At 41.4% G+C, this 21,126-nt stretch overlaps 1 protein-coding gene across 1 annotated transcript in view; it reads left to right on the top strand.

Annotated features, from left to right (window-relative positions):
* The window catches only part of LOC133655204 (LIM/homeobox protein Lhx5-like), a 48,126-nt gene that overhangs the window by 24,180 nt on the left and 2,820 nt on the right, over positions 1–21,126 (top strand). Inside the window, exon 4 of the mRNA XM_062055157.1 lies at positions 7,935–8,100. Coding sequence (XP_061911141.1) covers positions 7,935–8,100 — 166 coding nt within the window. The remainder of the gene's footprint in view (positions 1–7,934; positions 8,101–21,126) is intronic.

Here is a 21,126-nt window from a genome sequence, read left to right as displayed (position 1 = left end):
TGGGCCGACCTATGGAAGATGCCACAAGCCAGACTCAGCTTCCTACTCAGGGCAACTTATGACACCTTGCCATGCCCCAGAAACCTCCACCAGTGGTTCGGCCAGGAGGAGAGCTGTCCCCTGTGTGGTGCTCCCAACGCCAGCCTGCAGCACTTGCTATCAGGCTGCAAGATCGCGCTGACACAGGGTCGCTACAGATGGCGGCATGATCAAGTCCTGAGGAAACTGGCCGAAGTCCTGGAGAGCAGTAGACAAGAGGCCAACAGCCAGCCCATAGCCAAGCAACTTCCTGTCATGTTTGTGAGGCCAGGGGAAGGCAAAGGAGACACCAGCCGACGAGGCCCCCGCAGTTTCCTCTCTCTGGCAAGGGACTGGAGTATGAGGGCTGACATCGGCAAACAGCTCCAGTTCCCCCGTGAAATCACCACCACTTCACTCCGCCCAGACATCGTGCTGTGGTCTGCTGTTACCAAGGCTGCCATACTGATTGAGCTCACCATCCCCTGGGAGGAGGGAATCCAGGCAGCCTACGAGCGCAAAGCAGCCAAGTATGCAGATCTGGCTGCTGAGTGCAGAGAGGCAGGTTGGTCCACTACCATCTACCCTGTGGAAGTAGGCTGTCGGGGCTTCGTCGGTACATCAACTATAAAGCTGCTCCGAGATGTGGGAACGACTGGGGCAAAGCTCCAAAGGGAAACTAAGGCCCTTGCTGAGGAAGCAGAAAAGGGAAGCTTCTGGTTGTGGCTGAGGAGGAGGGATAAGTACTGGGGGTCAAGGCAATAAGATGGGTCAGCTGCAGGGGGTGGCAGGGAGACGTCCCTGCCACCGCTCCGCCACCAGGAGGCGTTCCGGGGTTAAAGAGAGCGAAACTCCAATGAGCGGTGGTCCCCGGCTGATGACCCTGCACCTGACCCAAGGCGCTGTAGGAGGCGCGTCAGGCATACTTGCCCAGCAGAAACAACACCATATCTGTACAATCAATCTATATGTATGAATAAATACGTCACATAATAAATGATATATTTAGGAGTAAATACATCACATAATAAATGATGTATGTAGGAGTAAATAAATCACATAATAAATGATGTATGTATGAATAAATACATCACATAATAAATGATATATGTAGGAGTAAATACGTCACATAATAAATGATATATGTAGGAGTAAATAAATCACATAATAAATGATGTATGTATGAATAAATACATCACATAATAAATGATGTATGTAGGAGTAAAAGTATGTACTGCAGTGTTTAGCAATAAAAGATCATCTTTTTTGAAATATATTTTAAAAAATATATCTTTTAAGTCAGGCTTTTTACTATTCATGTTAAACTCATTTGATATTTATTCTGTTAGTTTCCAATGTAATATTGTTACTGCTATTATTCTTATTATTATGTGTTTTGTTCATTCATTCATGTAGTATTTATATACTTTTGACATATTTACATACAGTTTGACTGATGGATTGTGATTAGGGTTAGATGTTTCTGTCCTAATCAGAGGGCAGCCAAAACTATCTGGAGTTCAAGTCATAGAGAAGTTTCGTAAGCACAAAAAATATGACTAAAGTGGCGAAACTCTATTTGAATTTGTACTTACATTGAATACATTTTAGCACTGCCTCATTGTATTGTAGTGGATTGTCCGAAGCTTAAACAGGCAACAAAAGTAGTTTAGTACAACACATTTATTTACCCATTATCAGAAGTGCAGGTTGAATTAAGTTGGCCGTGCAGACAGACCACATGTTACTCCGGAGCAAACAAGACACACACAAGCCAAAATCACTGTCGAGTTCCGGTCTTCTGCCATTTTTTATATGTCTCTTGTGCGTCATTGTTTGTTATCTAAATGCGTCAATGTCTTTTATCTAGTGCGTCAATGTCTTTGTTTTCCCTATCTGTTCCATAACAACTGGAATTCTTTAGACAGTCAACACATTCTGTAGACAGGTTGGCACGACTTAATATTCACTTTTGTCCCAATGGCACAGAATAGAAGAGAAATTAAATGAGCGTACATTCTTATTAGACATGCAATATAGGTCAAAGGTCAGAAATTCTACTACATACCCGCCTTCCAGGGTCTTAAGACCCTGGACCAAAACAATTTCTGATGTAGACCACTAATCTCTACCACAGATAGAGGCAAAAACCTCAATGTTTTTATACGAGGCAAAAATTCCGTCTATGACCCTCCTTCAGAGCGATCGCTGTTACCAGCCTGCAGTAAAACCATCTCACAGAACACAATTAGTGGCCTACCCTTTGATTTAGTAAAGGAATAACAAATACTTTGATCATGAACATCATTGAACATAAATAGATGAATGTATATAGACTTATGACTGTAAGACATTTGCAAAAATATTTTTCCCGGCATTTGCAATGAATGTAGTTACCAATATTGTTAATTACCAATTAATTTTGAACACACAACTGAATTTCGTATGAGTCCATGTTCGATTAGTGCTCGTATAGATGGCTCGGTGGTGCCTCAGGCTGGTGGCCTGCCGACACCTCGTTGGGCTTTTGGCTGCCTTGGTGAAGAAAGAGATCCACTCAAACAGTCTGTCTCTGTCTCTTCTTGGGGTGTGGTTCAGTCCATTGGGCAGACTGTTCAGTGGCCGGTGCGTGCTGGCCGAAATTGGGGAAAAGCTGAGAAAAAGTTGGAGCTGTGGGGGCTTTGGGGAAGGCGGGGGCAGAGTATGGGGCGTGGGGCTTTGGTCCAGGCCCTCGGCTTGCTTCAGGCCTCCTCGCTGCTTCGGCACTCCCGACACTTCTTTCCACAGCTGCTGGAGTCCCGGTGGACACATTGGCTGGCAACCTTAGTTGTTCTCGTCATCGCTGGCAAGGTGTTGTCTCTCCTCTCGGTTCCTTCCAGTCAGGTATCGGGTGTTGGTCCTGGATTGGCTTTGACCGTGCCCCTCTTAGCGAGTGCAAGGGAATCTGGAGTGGCTGCTTTCATCCTCAAATCTGCACAGAGGAACTGGCACACAAATTCTACATTTTGCAAACATACCATTTTGGTCTCATGGTCTTTCCACCTTCCTAGGAAGCTGCTGGTCCTGAGAAGTGCTGATCTTGTGACTGAAGAAGATTAACCTGTTTTCTTAAATTAGGTGCCGTTGTTTGACCTAATCTTTTTGGGGAAACCATGTCGGGATATTAGATAATTCACAAAACTTTTAATTACTGAATTGGCACCCTCCTTTGAGGTTGGGGTTGCTTCCGCCAACCACTGCAATTGTCAATCTAAATCATTACGTTCCTTTATCCTTGATTGATCATATCGATAAAATAAAACCTCAACACGCTCAAACTTGACCCAATCCAAACTCACCTCCCCCCTCTGTCCCTCTCACAGGGACAGTGTTAGTCGTAGTAATAGTAATAGTAATAGTAATAGTAGTAGTAGTATTAGTAGTTTCAGAAAAATCCAAGAAAAAGAAAAGGCAGCTGATAGTCAAGCGCAGCAAGAACAGAGGCGGAGGACAGGTCATGTTTGAGGTCACTGTTCGCTTTTGCAATAGTACTTTGATATTTTACAACACCTAGTGAATTATTGTGGCCTCAATAATTCACTAAATCGTTGTATTTAATTTAGTCTATCTATGATGGGACAATGCACAGAAACATTAAGTTCAGAAACAGATATGTTCTGTACCAGATTATATCTAAATAGCTACTTTCCATCTGTAGTCCCTGGCTACCTAAATTAAAGGGATCCAAAAATCAAGCACTAAAATTATGACACTAATTAATCATAATAAATATATACATTCATAATAATCAATAATTAATCAAAAATAATCATACTGTAGCATGTAATCAATTATAAGAAAAGTCACCAAAGGCCCCTTCATGGACACATACTTACCATACAATACAACCACCCCTTATTTACATCATCACACAAAGACCATACATGCTCTTGTTCACATCTGTCATCATTCGTAAAAACAACCAAGATTTTAACAGCCATACCTCACAATTTACAACAAAAATGCTCTCATAGATAAATATAATACACATTAAATTGATGTGTCAACATAATGCCCCTCTTAGTGACTGTGTGAGCAGCCTTGATTGCTCCAAAGCCACTTTTTAACTTCAAATGTTCTATTCCTTTTGTTATAACATGGAGAAGGCCAATTGGTCTGTACATGTTCTGGTCTTCTTTATTTCCTGCTTTATGGATTTAATCATAGTAGCAGTTTCTCGACGTGGTAGGGAAAGTGTTTTCCATTATTGATTTATTTATCAATCGTTGTTATACGAGCAATAATACAATCCTTATATGTTTTTAGGAAGATAGTGTCCAACCCATATATATATATATCTAGATCGTGAATCTCAGGTACCCCTTGGCATACCTTCAAGTACCCCCCTTTTTTGTCCGGGCGGAAACACCATACCCTCCTTTGAGAACTACTGGTTTAGACAACTCCTCTTTGGGGGGGCTAGGATGACAGGGAATGCAAAACAATAACAGTGCAATACTTTTTTATCTCATGGTCGTTAATGCCTAGTTTCTCTTATTTTACTGTTCTATTTTTATTCTCCTTGTAATATTTTTCTATTTTGTTTCCATTTATACCCTTATTAGTTACTGTTTACTTTTTACTTCTTCTTCCTGAGGGGACTCTCCTGAAGGAATCAATAACATGTTATCTGTCTATCTATCTATCTATTACTAACCCGAGCACAATTCATGACGTCATGCTCATCTTGCAGACAGTTATTTCCATTTAGTTTTATTCTCTACATGTAATTCTACATGCACCAATGTCACATGGAAATTTGCTTTCTTTGTTATTTATTTACATTATTATTTCTGGTTTACTTGCTGTCTGTTTACTTAAGTTCTCATATTTTGGTCTGTCTTCCTTCTGATTAGAATTTGTTTAACGCTTCTCTACGTTTTGTTTTGACAATGGCGCTGAGTGTTGGCGACGCTTATCTGTACTTCTTCAGACTCTATGTTTCACAGTTTGCACAGATGCCCTTAGATGTATTAGAATATAAATTTAACTTTTATTTTATTGTGTGTTTATTCCTAAAAAAAAATTAAAAAATCAATGTATAATCAATTTATCTGTATCAAATTTAAATTCAATATTATTAATTTATTTGTTGTATAACTATTAATTCAAAGTTACAATGTGTCCTAATCTGTGTTTGTCTCAACTTCCACACAGGAACTGGATGGATCAGATAAGCAGCAAGGCTGTTCAATACAATATATTACACACATAATTATTGACTAATTAATTTAACAATGCTTCAATGTCCCAGTCCAAATGTATGTATTGATATTTAAATGTTTATTTATTCATATACAGTATATTTTATTTTTCCTATTATCAAAACCAACCTGTCAGCCTTCTCTTCAGATTTGAGTACAGCTGTCCACTATATATATTTATATATTTTTTATTTATTTATTTATTTTTGTATTCTTTAAACCTAGCTCAATGCTAACCTAGCTTAATGCTATCCTAGCTCAATGCTATCCTAACATTGTCACACCTCTTCGGCCCACGCCTCACGCAGCTGTCACTCACACAGCCTCGTCACACGCACACACTCTTATCTCAAAATGTCTCCCAGCTGAGACTCCTTTTTATTTTATTTTTTATTTTTTTATATGCGTCACACAGTCACTCACACAGAGAATTTACCAGCGAGCAAGAGCCTTTTTTCCCGTACTCAAAACCTCAGTGTGTAAAACAACTGTAATATCGCACAGTCACAATCACCAGTATAGTTTAAAACAATCTCAATTGACTGGAATTCGCTCGCAGCGCCAAAGAGGGGGAGCTTCCCTGCTTAGGCTGCTGCCCCCGCGATCCAACCTCCGAGAGCGGAAGAAGATAATTAAATGGATAGATCATTCACTCATATGTTTTCTGTACATAAACTTTGTCTACTTTCTCACACGCACACACATTTTAGACAATTTCCCAACTTTTACAGATAGCGGGGCTGTGAGAAAAAGCGTGAAGGGAGGTTGCGAGAGGGGGGGGGAAGGAAGGGGGGAGGTGAGTTTTTTTTCAGAGGGGAATTAAAACAGATACGAAACCAGGTGCTACACAAATGTTATTACAATACGCAGATATATATATATATATAAATTTAAAAAACACACATTTTTATCCCACAAACCACGCCCCCCTGGTCCGGACCAATATAAACAACTAATGCACGCGTGCTTTTGTGGAATCGGCCGTCTCATATCACAAAAACCAGGTTCCATCTTTGCTCATAAAACGGCGATTAACCCGTTTCATTGGAGCAACACCTGCGTTATCCCTGACCAACACGGAAAAACCTGGCCTAACGCCCAGTAGGACCACTGGAAATCACCCAGCAATCCTACAGACTCGTGTCTGGTCAGTCCATACAGTTTCACCAAGTTTCACCAAAGCTCTACCATATGCAGCCCGATCAATACCTGTCTATTTGCAGCAAATTTCCAAATTCGTCGTGACAGCTATACGCTCAGTTGATCTCCTTTACCGGAGTCAATGAGCGGTCACCTATAAGAGGCTTTTCCCACCGCTGCAGTTTCCACATAAACAGATATGTCACACCTTCATAGACGTCATCAATTTATATGGGCCAAATGTCACACCAGTTAGCAAATCTTGCCTATAATTTAGCTGTATCCAACTCTGACTAATCTGATGCACTTGCAGCAAGAAGCATCCTCTGCCAGCAACGACAGAGGATGAAGAGGTTAAAAGAAATTTTTCGTCTCACATGGTCTACGCTTCAAAAACACTCCAAACCACCAAAATTCTATCAACAATCCCCTTATGTTAAAAACAAGAAATCACAAGTTTTCAACAAACACACAGACAAATGATCACATGTAAAACAACTCAATCCAACCATAATTTACCCCATTCCAGGTTGTTTTTGGAGAACCTGACTAAACCTATCTTTTATCAAAAATAGATTCAGCAATTAGTCTTATCGATCCGGCTCTCTCCAGGCAGAAAATGTTTACACTTTAAGCAAAACGCTTACCTTGTGATGCGCGCGTGCAGCACACTTTCTGCCTGACAGAAAGAGCGGGAGCGGCTGTCGACCTGTAGCTTCTAAACCATCCTGTTGCAGTCTGACGCCAATTTGTGTAGTGGATTGTCCGAAGCTTAAACAGGCAACACAAGTAGTTTAGTACAACAAATGTATTTACCCATTATCAGAAGTGCAGGTTGAATTAAGTTGGCCGTGCAGACAGACCACATGTTATTCCGGAGCAAACAAGACACACACAAGCCAAAATCACTGTCGAGTTCCGGTCTTCTGCCATTTTTTATATGTCTCTTGTTCGTCATTGTTTGTTATCTAAATGCGTCAATGTCTTTTATCTAGTGAGTCAATGTCTTTGTTTTCCCTATCTGTTCCATAACAACTCGAATCCTTTAGACAGTCAACACATTCTGTAGACAGGTTGGCACGACTTAACATTCACTTTTGTCCCACTGGCACAGAATAGAAGAGAAATTAAATGAGCGTACATTCTTATTAGACATGCAATATAGGTCAAAGGTCAGAAATTCTACTACAGTATATTTACTTGTTATATTTGGTTAGTATTCTTTTTGTAATCAGCCTGACCTTCCATCCATCCATTTTCTACCGCTTGTCCCTTTGGGTGTGGTGCTGGAGCCTATCTCAGCTGCAGTCTGGCGGAAGGCGGGGTACACCCTGGACAAGTCAGCAGTCATCACAGACAACATTCCCACTTAGCCTTGCTAATATATTGTGTGATCAACACATTAGACAAAGTTGTTAAGTAGCTTAGGTATAATTATTCAATACAATTCAAAGCAAGAGTAAGATTGCTAATTAATGTATTTATTATTATATATTTCTTCTCTCGCTTTGATAACTCTTTTTTTTTTTCCAGGTTTGGTTCCAGAACCGAAGGTCCAAAGAGCGACGGATGAAGCAGTTGAGCGCTTTGGGGGCCCGCAGGCACGCCTTCTTCAGGGGGCCGAGGAGGATGAGGCCCCTGGGTGGGAGGCTGGAGGACCCGGACATCCTGGGCCCCGCGGCGTACGGCTACTACGGAGGTGAGTTCAGGTTCCGGGCCAGGGCCTGTTGGCTCCCCGCTGCTCGGCCCGGCCATGAGAAAGTGTCAGCCTCATGCACTTTAGACGGGGTCTTCACCCACGAGTCCAGTCTTCTGAACGGCTCTTTGAAGTGAGTCATGAGAGCCAATCGTTTGGGAGCCCTTTTGATCAACATGCACATACAATATGTCTAAAACTATTACTTTTTCATTTTGTTTTGATTTTGAAGTCATTTTGTTCATTTATGTTGCATTCACTTTTATGGTTCATTGTTCTTATGTACACAAACATTTGGTATTTACATTTTTATTATTTCCTAAAATATTTATTTTAATGTTATTTAAAATATCAGTTTATTCTTACTTGTTTTGTGCATTTTTTATCTGTGTTATTAACACAACTACAACGTTCTTTAGGTCAGGGCATGGGTTCTCAAACTGTGGCTCCATCTAGTGGTACACCAAAGAATCTCTTGATTAAAATACACTGTTTTAATTTCCCATATTTAAACACAGTGTTACTGTTCAAATCGTGTGTAGTGTTACAGTGACCACAAACATTAAATCTACTCGTTGAATAAAACCTCTGATTTGTTTTTAATGAGCACTACGGTACTTTATTTTAATGTTGTCATTATGGTGGTACTTAATGAATACTTAGGTCTACTACACTACTGTATTTAATGTTGTCATTATGGTGGTACTTAATGAATACTTAGGTCTACTACACTACTGTATTTAATGTTGTCATTATGGTGGTACTTAATGAATACTTAGGTCTACTACACTACTGTATTTAATGTTGTCATTATGGTGGTACTTAATGAATACTTAGGTCTACTACACTACTGTATTTAATGTTGTCATTATGGTGGTACTTAATGAATACTTAGGTCTACTACACTACTGTATTTAATGTTGTCATTATGGTGGTACTTAATGAATACTTAGGTACAAACAAAAAAAAAATACAATTATTGCCGATATTTTGGAATAATGTTTGCAGTAATATTTGTGTAAATGAAAATAGATGATTGTGATCCACATCTTATCTTATAACGGCTAGCAGTTGCTAAAAGACATCAAATAAGAGTGAAGAAATAAGGACTGGTTGGTTTAAAGAAAGGGCTCCATAAATCCCATCTTCACTAAAGTTAGCCATTGTTGGTCACTTGTTTTGTCCTCAAATAGTGGACATCTTGAAAGCCATTTGAGATTGCATGTTTTAGTTGTGTGGACATGTGGAAGGCGACACTCTTGTTGTGACACAATGAATGCAAATTTGCTCTCCGAGGCTCAATGTCACTTCAAAAAAAGCAAAAAAAAGAAACAAACAGCATTTAGCAGTTTGACTTGTCACGGCTGAGAGGATCAAAGTGTTTATTCCAATCAGCCGCTTTGTAAACAAACAGGACGGCGGCGCTCCCGTGACACGTTATGCCGACACTTGGGCTTATCGGGAATATTTACACTTCTTCCCGGAGCTGAGAGGCAAACGTTTACGTCTGCAAGCGCCGAGCCAACGCTGGATTTGCCTGCTGCTCACTTTCATGACCACCACACTAAATGAGCAAAGACTTGAAGTCGTCACTTTCATGACGACCACGCTAAATGAGCAAAGACTTGAAGTCGTCACTTTCATGACCACCACGCTAAATGAGCAAAGACTTGAAGTCGTCACCTTCATGACGACCACGCTAAATGAGCAAAGACTTGAAGTCGTCACCTTCATGACGACCACGCTAAATGAGCAAAGACTTGAAGTCGTCACTTTCATGACCACCACACTAAATGAGCAAAGACTTGAAGTCGTCACCTTCAAGACGACCACGCTAAATGAGCAAAGACTTGAAGTCGTCACTTTCATGACCACCACACTAAATGAGCAAAGACTTGAAGTCGTCACTTTCATGACGACCACGCTAAATGAGCAAAGACTTGAAGTCGTCACTTTCATGACCACCACGCTAAATGAGCAAAGACTTGAAGTCGTCACCTTCATGACGACCACGCTAAATGAGCAAAGACTTGAAGTCGTCACCTTCATGACGACCACGCTAAATGAGCAAAGACTTGAAGTCGTCACTTTCATGACCACCACACTAAATGAGCAAAGACTTGAAGTCGTCACCTTCAAGACGACCACGCTAAATGAGCAAAGACTTGAAGTCGTCACCTTCAAGACGACCACGCTAAATGAGCAAAGACTTGAAGTCGTCACCTTCATGACGACCACGCTAAATGAGCAAAGACTTGAAGTCGTCACTTTCATGACGACCACGCTAAATGAGCAAAGACTTGAAGTCGTCACTTTCATGACGACCACGCTAAATGAGCAAAGACTTGAAGTCGTCACCTTCAAGACGACCACGCTAAATGAGCAAAGACTTGAAGTCGTCACCTTCAAGACGACCACGCTAAATGAGCAAAGACTTGAAGTCGTCACCTTCATGACGACCACGCTAAATGAGCAAAGACTTGAAGTCGTCACCTTCAAGACGACCACGCTAAATGAGCAAAGACTTGAAGTCGTCACCTTCATGACGACCACGCTAAATGAGCAAAGACTTGAAGTCGTCACCTTCATGACGACCACGCTAAATGAGCAAAGACTTGAAGTCGTCACCTTCATGACGACCACGCTAAATGAGCAAAGACTTGAAGTCGTCACTTTCATGACCACCACGCTAAATGAGCAAAGACTTGAAGTCGTCACCTTCATGACGACCACGCTAAATGAGCAAAGACTTGAAGTCGTCACCTTCATGACGACCACGCTAAATGAGAAAAGACTTGAAGTCGTCACCTTCATGACGACCACGCTAAATGAGCAAAGACTTGAAGTCGTCACTTTCATGACCACCACACTAAATGAGCAAAGACTTGAAGTCGTCACCTTCATGACGACCACGCTAAATGAGCAAAGACTTGAAGTCGTCACCTTCATGACGACCACGCTAAATGAGCAAAGACTTGAAGTCGTCACCTTCATGACGACCACGCTAAATGAGCAAAGACTTGAAGTCGTCACTTTCATGACTACCACGCTAAATGAGCAAAGACTTGAAGTCGTCACCTTCATGACGACCACGCTAAATGAGCAAAGACTTGAAGTCGTCACCTTCATGACGACCACGCTAAATGAGCAAAGACTTGAAGTCGTCACCTTCATGACGACCACGCTAAATGAGCAAAGACTTGAAGTCGTCACCTTCATGACGACCACGCTAAATGAGCAAAGACTTGAAGTCGTCACTTTCATGACCACCACGCTAAATGAGCAAAGACTTGAAGTCGTCACCTTCATGACGACCACGCTAAATGAGCAAAGACTTGAAGTCCTCACCTTCATGACGACCACGCTAAATGAGCAAAGACTTGAAGTCGTCACCTTCATGACGACCACGCTAAATGAGCAAAGACTTGAAGTCGTCACCTTCATGACGACCACGCTAAATGAGCAAAGACTTGAAGTCGTCACCTTCATGACGACCACGCTAAATGAGCAAAGACTTGAAGTCGTCACCTTCATGACGACCACGCTAAATGAGCAAAGACTTGAAGTCGTCACTTTCATGACGACCACGCTAAATGAGCAAAGACTTGAAGTCGTCACCTTCATGACCACCACGCTAAATGAGCAAAGACTTGAAGTCGTCACTCGTGGGCTTCCTTTCCCGCTGACAGCAGCGACTCGTCAATCACGCAACTCACGCTCACCATTTAAAGCAACCTTTTGTATTCCATCAATCTAACCTACCTTTTTTCTAAACACCATTTTGTAGTGACTGAAGTCAATTTAAAGTCCTCAATGACTTTGACGTATGCTTTTGTAAATATCGCAGAAAGTTAGGACTTTAACAAACTCAACGTTCGTGTCTTCGTGAACATTGTTCAACATTTAAAGGTGTTATATGTAGTAATGGGGCCACAAATGTAGTAATGGGGCCACAAATGTAGTAATGGGGCCACAAATGTTACTGCAATTCTCTAGTCCCCTCCCACTCTCCATGACTGACGTTCATACTGTATATAATATACAGTATTTCATACTTTGATGTACTCTCTCCATGACTGAGGTTCATATATAATATACAGTATTTCATACTTTGATGTACTCTCTCCATGACTGAGGTTCATATATAATAAACAGTATTTGATATGGCATAGGCCTACTTTGATGGCAAGCCAAGGGCAACAGTAAAATGACATTTGGATCAGCATAACTCCATGTTGCATCCAACCTGACGCACTGCATTCTCTTCCATGTCCGCACATCACCATCTTTAGTGCAGAGTGACATTCTATGAGACAACTCACGTTACGCAGCAATCATATAGCCTGTGTCAATACACACACGTCATGCATTATGTTGTGCCAAGCAAATACCAGCCCATATGTGTCTGATGCACACACACTACCATATGTGTCTGATGCACACACACTACCATATGTGTCTGATGCACACACACTACCATATGTGTCTGATGCACACACACTACCATGTGTCTGATGCACACACACTACCATATGTGTCTGATGCACACACACTACCATATGTGTCTGATGCACACACACTACCATATGTGTCTGATGCACACACACTACCATATGTGTCTGATGCACACACACTACCATATGTGTCTGATGCACACACACTACCATATGTGTCTGATGCACACACACTACCATATGTGTCTGATGCACACACACTACCATATGTGTCTGATGCACACACACTACCATATGTGTCTGATGCACACACACTACCATATGTGTCTGATGCACATACACTACCATATGTGTCTGATGCACACACACTACCATATGTGTCTGATGCACACACACTACCATATGTGTCTGATGCACACACACTACCATATGTGTCTGATGCACATACACTACCATATGTGTCTGATGCACACACACTACCATATGTGTCTGATGCACACACACTACCATATGTGTCTGATGCACACACACTACCATATGTGTCTGATGCACACACACTACCATATGTGTCTGATGCACACACACTACCATATGTGTCTGATGCACACACACTACCATATGTGTCTGATGCACACACACTACCATATGTGTCTGATGCACACACACTACCATATGTGTCTGATGCACACACACTACCATATGTGTCTGATGCACACACACTACCATATGTGTCTGATGCACACACACTACCATATGTGTCTGATGCACACACACTACCATATGTGTCTGATGCACACACACTACCATATGTGTCTGATGCACATACACTACCATATGTGTCTGATGCACACACACTACCATATGTGTCTGATGCACACACACTACCATATGTGTCTGATGCACACACACTACCATATGTGTCTGATGCACATACACTACCATATGTGTCTGATGCACACACACTACCATATGTGTCTGATGCACACACACTACCATATGTGTCTGATGCACACACACTACCATATGTGTCTGATGCACACACACTACCATATGTGTCTGATGCACACACACTACCATATGTGTCTGATGCACACACACTACCATATGTGTCTGATGCACACACACTACCATATGTGTCTGATGCACACACACTACCATATGTGTCTGATGCACACACACTACCATATGTGTCTGATGCACATACACTACCATATGTGTCTGATGCACACACACTACCATATGTGTCTGATGCACACACACTACCATATGTGTCTGATGCACACACACTACCATATGTGTCTGATGCACATACACTACCATATGTGTCTGATGCACACACACTACCATATGTGTCTGATGCACACACACTACCATATGTGTCTGATGCACACACACTACCATATGTGTCTGATGCACACACACTACCATATGTGTCTGATGCACACACACTACCATATGTGTCTGATGCACACACACTACCATATGTGTCTGATGCACACACACTACCATATGTGTCTGATGCACACACACTACCATATGTGTCTGATGCACACACACTACCATATGTGTCTGATGCACACACACTACCATATGTGTCTGATGCACACACACTACCATATGTGTCTGATGCACATACACTACCATATGTGTCTGATGCACACACACTACCATATGTGTCTGATGCACACACACTACCATATGTGTCTGATGCACACACACTACCATATGTGTCTGATGCACATACACTACCATATGTGTCTGATGCACACACACTACCATATGTGTCTGATGCACACACACTACCATATGTGTCTGATGCACACACACTACCATATGTGTCTGATGCACACACACTACCATATGTGTCTGATGCACACACACTACCATATGTGTCTGATGCACACACACTACCATATGTGTCTGATGCACATACACTACCATATGTGTCTGATGCACACACACTACCATATGTGTCTGATGCACACACACTACCATATGTGTCTGATGCACACACACTACCATATGTGTCTGATGCACACACACTACCATATGTGTCTGATGCACACACACTACCATATGTGCCTGATGCACACACACTACCATATGTGTCTGATGCACACACACTACCATATGTGTCTGATGCACACACACTACCATATGTGTCTGATGCACACACACTACCATATGTGTCTGATGCACACACACTACCATATGTGTCTGATGCACACACACTACCATATGTGTCTGATGCACACACACTACCATATGTGTCTGATGCACACACACTACCATATGTGTCTGATGCACACACACTACCATATGTGTCTGATGCACACACACTACCATATGTGTCTGATGCACACACACTACCATATGTGTCTGATGCACACACACTACCATATGTGCCTGATGCACACACACTACCATATGTGTCTGATGCACACACACTACCATATGTGTCTGATGCACACACACTACCATATGTGTCTGATGCACACACACTACCATATGTGTCTGATGCACACACACTACCATATGTGTCTGATGCACACACACTACCATATGTGCCTGATGCACACACACTACCATATGTGTCTGATGCACACACACTACCATATGTGTCTGATGCACACACACTACCATATGTGCCTGATGCACACACACTACCACAAACCGCAATTAGCTGTGCTAATGTTGGAAGCATTTCCTCAGCATATTGAGAAGGAAACAAGCACTGACACTACACATATCCAGATAGCTTTTATTTGTACTAAATACATGTTGTCCTTTTAGCTGGATGACACATGGACATGCATGCTAACTAGCATAAGTTAGCATGTAAGTCCACGTGTCATTGACTGGGCTAGCATGCTAACCATGGTTGCAGGAACATACTATCTTTGGTAGACAAGATCATAGACTGTATTGGACAACAAAGTTGACATACCAAATGTACATTTCCATTTATCACAAGTAATAAGACAACTGACTGACCTGTAAGGAGAAAATGAGCAAGAATGGCAACTTGAATAATTAACGAACATACGTTTTTGTAAGCTTGGTCTAATTGTCATTTTGTACAAATAAAGAATATATATCCGATTTTTTAACGGAACTCACATACACGTTTTACGCAAACATTAGAGCCAACATTAAAGAGTCGTAGATGAACATAATCTAATTCTATTCAAATTTGGAGATCGTTTATTCCTCAGTTCAACTTTTATTATTTTTGTAAAACCAAATATATTTTAATTTTCAACAAATGTTTTTGTAATTTAAAGTTACATTTGTTCTTGTGCACACCAACAACTGTTTTGTAATGACTGAAGTCAATATCAAGTCCTCAGTGAGCTTGACATATGTTTTGTAAACATGGCAGAGAGTTACGTCTTTAACTGAACGTTAGTGTTTTCCTAAATATTGTTTTGTAAACATGGCAGAGAGTTACGTCTTTAACTGAACGTTAGTGTTTTCCTAAATATTGTTTTGTAAACATGGCAGAGGGTTACGTCTTTAACTGAACGTTAGTGTTTTCCTAAATATTGTTTTGTAAACATGGCAGAGTTACGTCTTAAACTGAACGTTAGTGTTTTCCTAAATACTGGCAAGAGGCAGATTGGCCGTCCCCAGCTGCGTTACAAGGACGTCTGCAAACAAGACCTCAAGTCTTTTGTCATCAGCCCCGACAGCTGGGAAGATGCAGCCCAGGACCGCCTTCAGTGGCAGCAGGCACTCCGCAGCGGGCTGCTCAAGTCAGAAACCACCCTGGCCCAACACCATGAGGCTAAGAGGGCAACGAGAAAGAAACAGGGCTCTGCGACCCCGGCAACATCTATGGGAGCGGTCTGGATATGTGACATCTGCGGCCGGGAATGTCTCTCACGAATTGGCCTACACAGCCACAGGAGACGCTGCGACAAGACCTGACTCCGAGGCACAGGAAATCAATGGTCTTCCGAGACTGCGATGCCGATGATGAGGATGTTTTGTAAACATGGCAGACAGTTACGTCTTTAACTGAATGTTAGTGTTTTCCTAAATATTGTTTTGTAAACATGGCAGAGAGTTACGTCTTTAACTGAACGTTAGTGTTTTCCTAAATATTGTTTTGTAAACATGGCAGAGAGTTACGTCTTTAACTGAACGTTAGTGTTTTCCTAAATATTGTTTTGTAAACATGGCAGAGAGTTACGTCTTTAACTGAACGTTAGTGTTTTCCTAAATATTGTTTTGTAAACATGGCAGACAGTTACGTCTTTAACTGAACGTTAGTGTTTTCCTAAATATTGTTTTGTAAACATGGCAGACAGTTACGTCTTTAACTGAACGTTAGTGTTTTCCTAAATATTGTTTTGTAAACATTGCAGACAGTTACGTCTTTGACTGAACATTAGTGTTTTCCTAAATATTGTTTTGTAAACATGGCAGAGGGTTACGTCTTTAACTGAACATTAGTGTTTTCCTAAATATTGTTTTGTAAACATGGCAGAGGGTTACGTCTTTAACTGAACGTTAGTGTTTTCCTAAATATTGTTTTGTAAACATGGCAGAGGGTTACGTCTTTAATTGAACGTTAGTTTTTCCTAAACATTGATGAAAATGTTCTCTTTAGGGAATATATGTTTTTGCTAGCCTGTGAGTCTCTACCAGACTTCGCCTATTTGTATTCCCTACACATTAGAGACAATGTCAAAGAGTCCTTGATGAACCTAGCGTACATATTTTTTCTAATTAAAAATAGTTTATTCCTCAGTTCAACTTCTACTAATTTTATAACATCGAAGACAATTTAGTCGTCAACAAACCTAACGTACGTGTTTTTATGTAAAACTTATGACAATTTAAGTCATCAATGAACCTACTGTAATTTTTTGTTAAAAATATTGAGCCGTCCATAACTCTTGATTTACATTTTGCAAATTTTCAAGTGACTTTGAAGTCTTTAATGAATCTAACATGCTTTAGTGTCAACGTCAAACATAGTTTAGTCCTTTAGTGTCAACGTCAAACATAGTTTAGTCCTTTAGTGTCAACGTCAAACATAGTTTAGTCCTTTAGTGTCAACGTCAAACATAGTTTAGTCCTTTAGTGTCAACGTCAAACATAGTTTAGTCCTTTAGTGTCAACGTCAAACATAGTTTAGTCCTTTAGTGTCAACGTCAAACATAGTTTAGTCCTTTAGTGTCAACGTCAAACATAGTTTAGTCCTTTAGTGTCAACGTCAAACATAGTTTAGTCCTCAACACATCTTTGCGTACGTACAGGTTTTCATAAACACAGATGCAATTCTGCTATTAACATTTTTGTTAGCCTGTGAGTCTTTACCAGACCTCGTTTGTCGTACACATTGGAGACAACGTTAAAGAGTCCTAGCTCAACCTAACGTACGCATTTTTACAGTACGCATTTTAGTCTGTTAGCCTGTGAGTCTTTACCAGAGCTCGTTTGTCGTAAACATTGGAGACAACGTTAAAGAGTCCTAGCTCAACCTAACGTACGCATTTTTTTTCAAATCGAAGGTAGTTTATTCCTCAGTTTAACCGCTACTGTTTTGTAACATCAAAGACATTTTACTCTTCATCGGAACTAGCCTGCTTGTTTTTTATGTAAAAACCGAGCACACTTCAGGGTCGGCAACAAACCTGATGCACGTTTCTGTAAACATGGCAGACACGTCTTCAACAAAACCAACAATCGGGCTTTCGTAAACATTAATGAAAATGTGCTCTTTCACGAACATACCTTTTTGCTAGCCTGTGAGTCTCTACCAGATCTCACCTGCGCGTTTTTCGTAAACATTGGAGACAACGTTCATTCATTCATTCATCTCCAGGTGGCTGCCACTAGCAGCAGCTTCAAAACATCCTGATTGAACCTGGCAGCTTCATTCATTCATTCATCTCCAGGTGGCTGCAACTAGCAACAGCTTCATTCATTCATTCATCTCCAGGTGGCTGCCACTAGCAGCAGCTTCATTCATTCATTCATCTCCAGGTGGCTGCCACTAGCAGCAGCTTCATTCATTCATTCATTCATCTCCAGGGGGCTGCCACTAGCAGCAGCTTCAAAACATCCTGATTTAACTTGGCAGCTTCATTCATTCATTCATTCATTCATTCATTCATTCATTCATTCATTCATTCATTCATCTCCAGGTGGCTGCCACTAGCAGCAGCTTCATTCATTCATTCATTCATCTCCAGGGGGCTGCCACTAGCAGCAGCTTCATTCATTCATGCATTCATCTCCAGGTGGCTGCCACTAGCAGCAGCTTCATTCATTCATTCATCTCCAGGGGGCTGCCACTAGCAGCAGCTTCATTCATTCATTCATTCATCTCCAGGTGGCTGCCACTAGCAGCAGTTCCATTCATTCATTCATCTCCAGGTGGCTGCCACTAGCAGCAGCTTCATTCATTCATTCATTCATCTCCAGGGGGCTGCCACTAGCAGCAGCTTCATTCATTCATGCATTCATCTCCAGGTGGCTGCCACTAGCAGCAGCTTCATTCATTCATTCATCTCCAGGGGGCTGCCACTAGCAGCAGCTTCATTCATTCATTCATTCATCTCCAGGGGGCTGCCACTAGCAGCAGCTTCATTCATTCATGCATTCATCTCCAGGTGGCTGCCACTAGCAGCAGCTTCATTCATTCATTCATCTCCAGGGGGCTGCCACTAGCAGCAGCTTCATTCATTCATTCATTCATCTCCAGGTGGCTGCCACTAGCAGCAGTTTCATTCATTCATTCATCTCCAGGTGGCTGCCACTAGCAGCAGCTTCATTCATTCATTCATTCATCTCCAGCGGGCTGCCACTAGCAGCAGCTTCATTCATTCATGCATTCATCTCCAGGTGGCTGCCACTAGCAGCAGTTTCATTCATTCATTCATCTCCAGGTGGCTGCCACTAGCAGCAGCTTCATTCATTCATGCATTCATCTCCAGGTGGCTGCCACTAGCAGCAGCTTCATTCATTCATTCATTCATCTCCAGGTGGCTGCCACTAGCAGCAGCTTCATTCATTCATTCATTCATCTCCAGGTGGCTGCCACTAGCAGCAGCTTCATTCATTCATTCATTCATCTCCAGGTGGCTGCCACTAGCAGCAGCTTCATTCATTCATTCATTCATCTCCAGGTGGCTGCCACTAGCAGCAGCTTCATTCATTCATTCATTCATCTCCAGGTGGCTGCCACTAGCAGCAGCTTCATTCATTCATTCATTCATCTCCAGGTGGCTGCCACTAGCAGCAGCTTCATTCATTCATTCATTCATCTCCAGGTGGCTGCCACTAGCAGCAGCTTCATTCATTCATTCATTCATCTCCAGGTGGCTGCCACTAGCAGCAGCTTCATTCATTCATTCATTCATCTCCAGGGGGCTGCCACTAGCAGCAGCTTCATTCATTCATTCATTCATCTCCAGGGGGCTGCCACTAGCAGCAGCTTCATTCATTCATTCATTCATCTCCAGGTGGCTGCCACTAGCAGCAGTTTCATTCCCACAATTTCATCCTAAAATCTGCCTTGGTTTTTATTCCAAATGACAGGAAATGGAAAAACTCTGACGACTGTTTGTTTGTTTGTTTGTTACCATCAAATCTATTACTGTTTTTACAGTACATGACTGTATATTGGGAGAACGGCACCACTGATGCTTTTACAGTAAAATGCTGCCCTCTGTGCTGCCAGTTTTAATTGATTTTTGACCATCAAATATACAGTCATTGTTTTTACAGAGCATTACTGTAAATTGAAAAATGATCCCACTGTTGTTTTTACAATAAAAAGCTGGCGACTGAGTTGCCAGCTTTTTATTTTTTTATTTTTTTTACCGTAAAACACAGTCTTTGTTTTTGCAGTGAATTACTGTAAATTGAAAAATTGCTTTTCAAAAATTCTGACGAATGAGCTGACAGTTTTTTGTTTTTTTATACAGTAAAATCTACAGTTGTTTTTACAGTGCATTACTGTAAAATGAAAAACAGTGTCACTGTTTTTACAGCAAAATGCTCGTTTTTATAATTTTTTTTAGGGTAAAATATATAGTCATTGTGTTTACAGTGCATTACTGTAAATATGGAGAACAGTACCACTGTTGTTTTGACAGTCAGATGCCGCCCACTCAGCTGCCAATGTTTTTGGTTTTTTACCTTCAAATATTCAATCATTGTTTTTACAGTGTATTACTGTAAATTGAAAAAAGGTACAACTTTTGTATTTACCATCACGTGTATGGTTGTTTTACAGTACATTACTGTCATTTGAAAAAAGATAGGACTTTAGTATTTACCATCACGTGTATGAGAACGACAGTAACACTCTTATTTTGACAGTCAAATGCTGCCCACTGAGCTGCCAGTTTTTTGGGTTTTTTTTACCTTAAAATACACCATCCATCCATCCATTTTCTACCGCTTATTCCCTTTGGGGTCGGGGGGGGGGGGGGGGGGGGGGAGGGCGCTGGAGCCTATCTCAGCTACAATCGGGCGGAAGGCGGGGTACACCCTGGACAAGTCGCCACCTCATCACAGGGCCAACACAAATGTACAACATTCACACTCTAGGGAC

Source organism: Entelurus aequoreus, linkage group LG08, assembly GCF_033978785.1.
Source record: "Entelurus aequoreus isolate RoL-2023_Sb linkage group LG08, RoL_Eaeq_v1.1, whole genome shotgun sequence".
Classification (NCBI taxonomy): domain Eukaryota; kingdom Metazoa; phylum Chordata; class Actinopteri; order Syngnathiformes; family Syngnathidae; genus Entelurus; species Entelurus aequoreus.
Note: the sequence above shows the minus strand (reverse complement) of the source record. Positions and strands in the feature narration are given on the sequence as shown.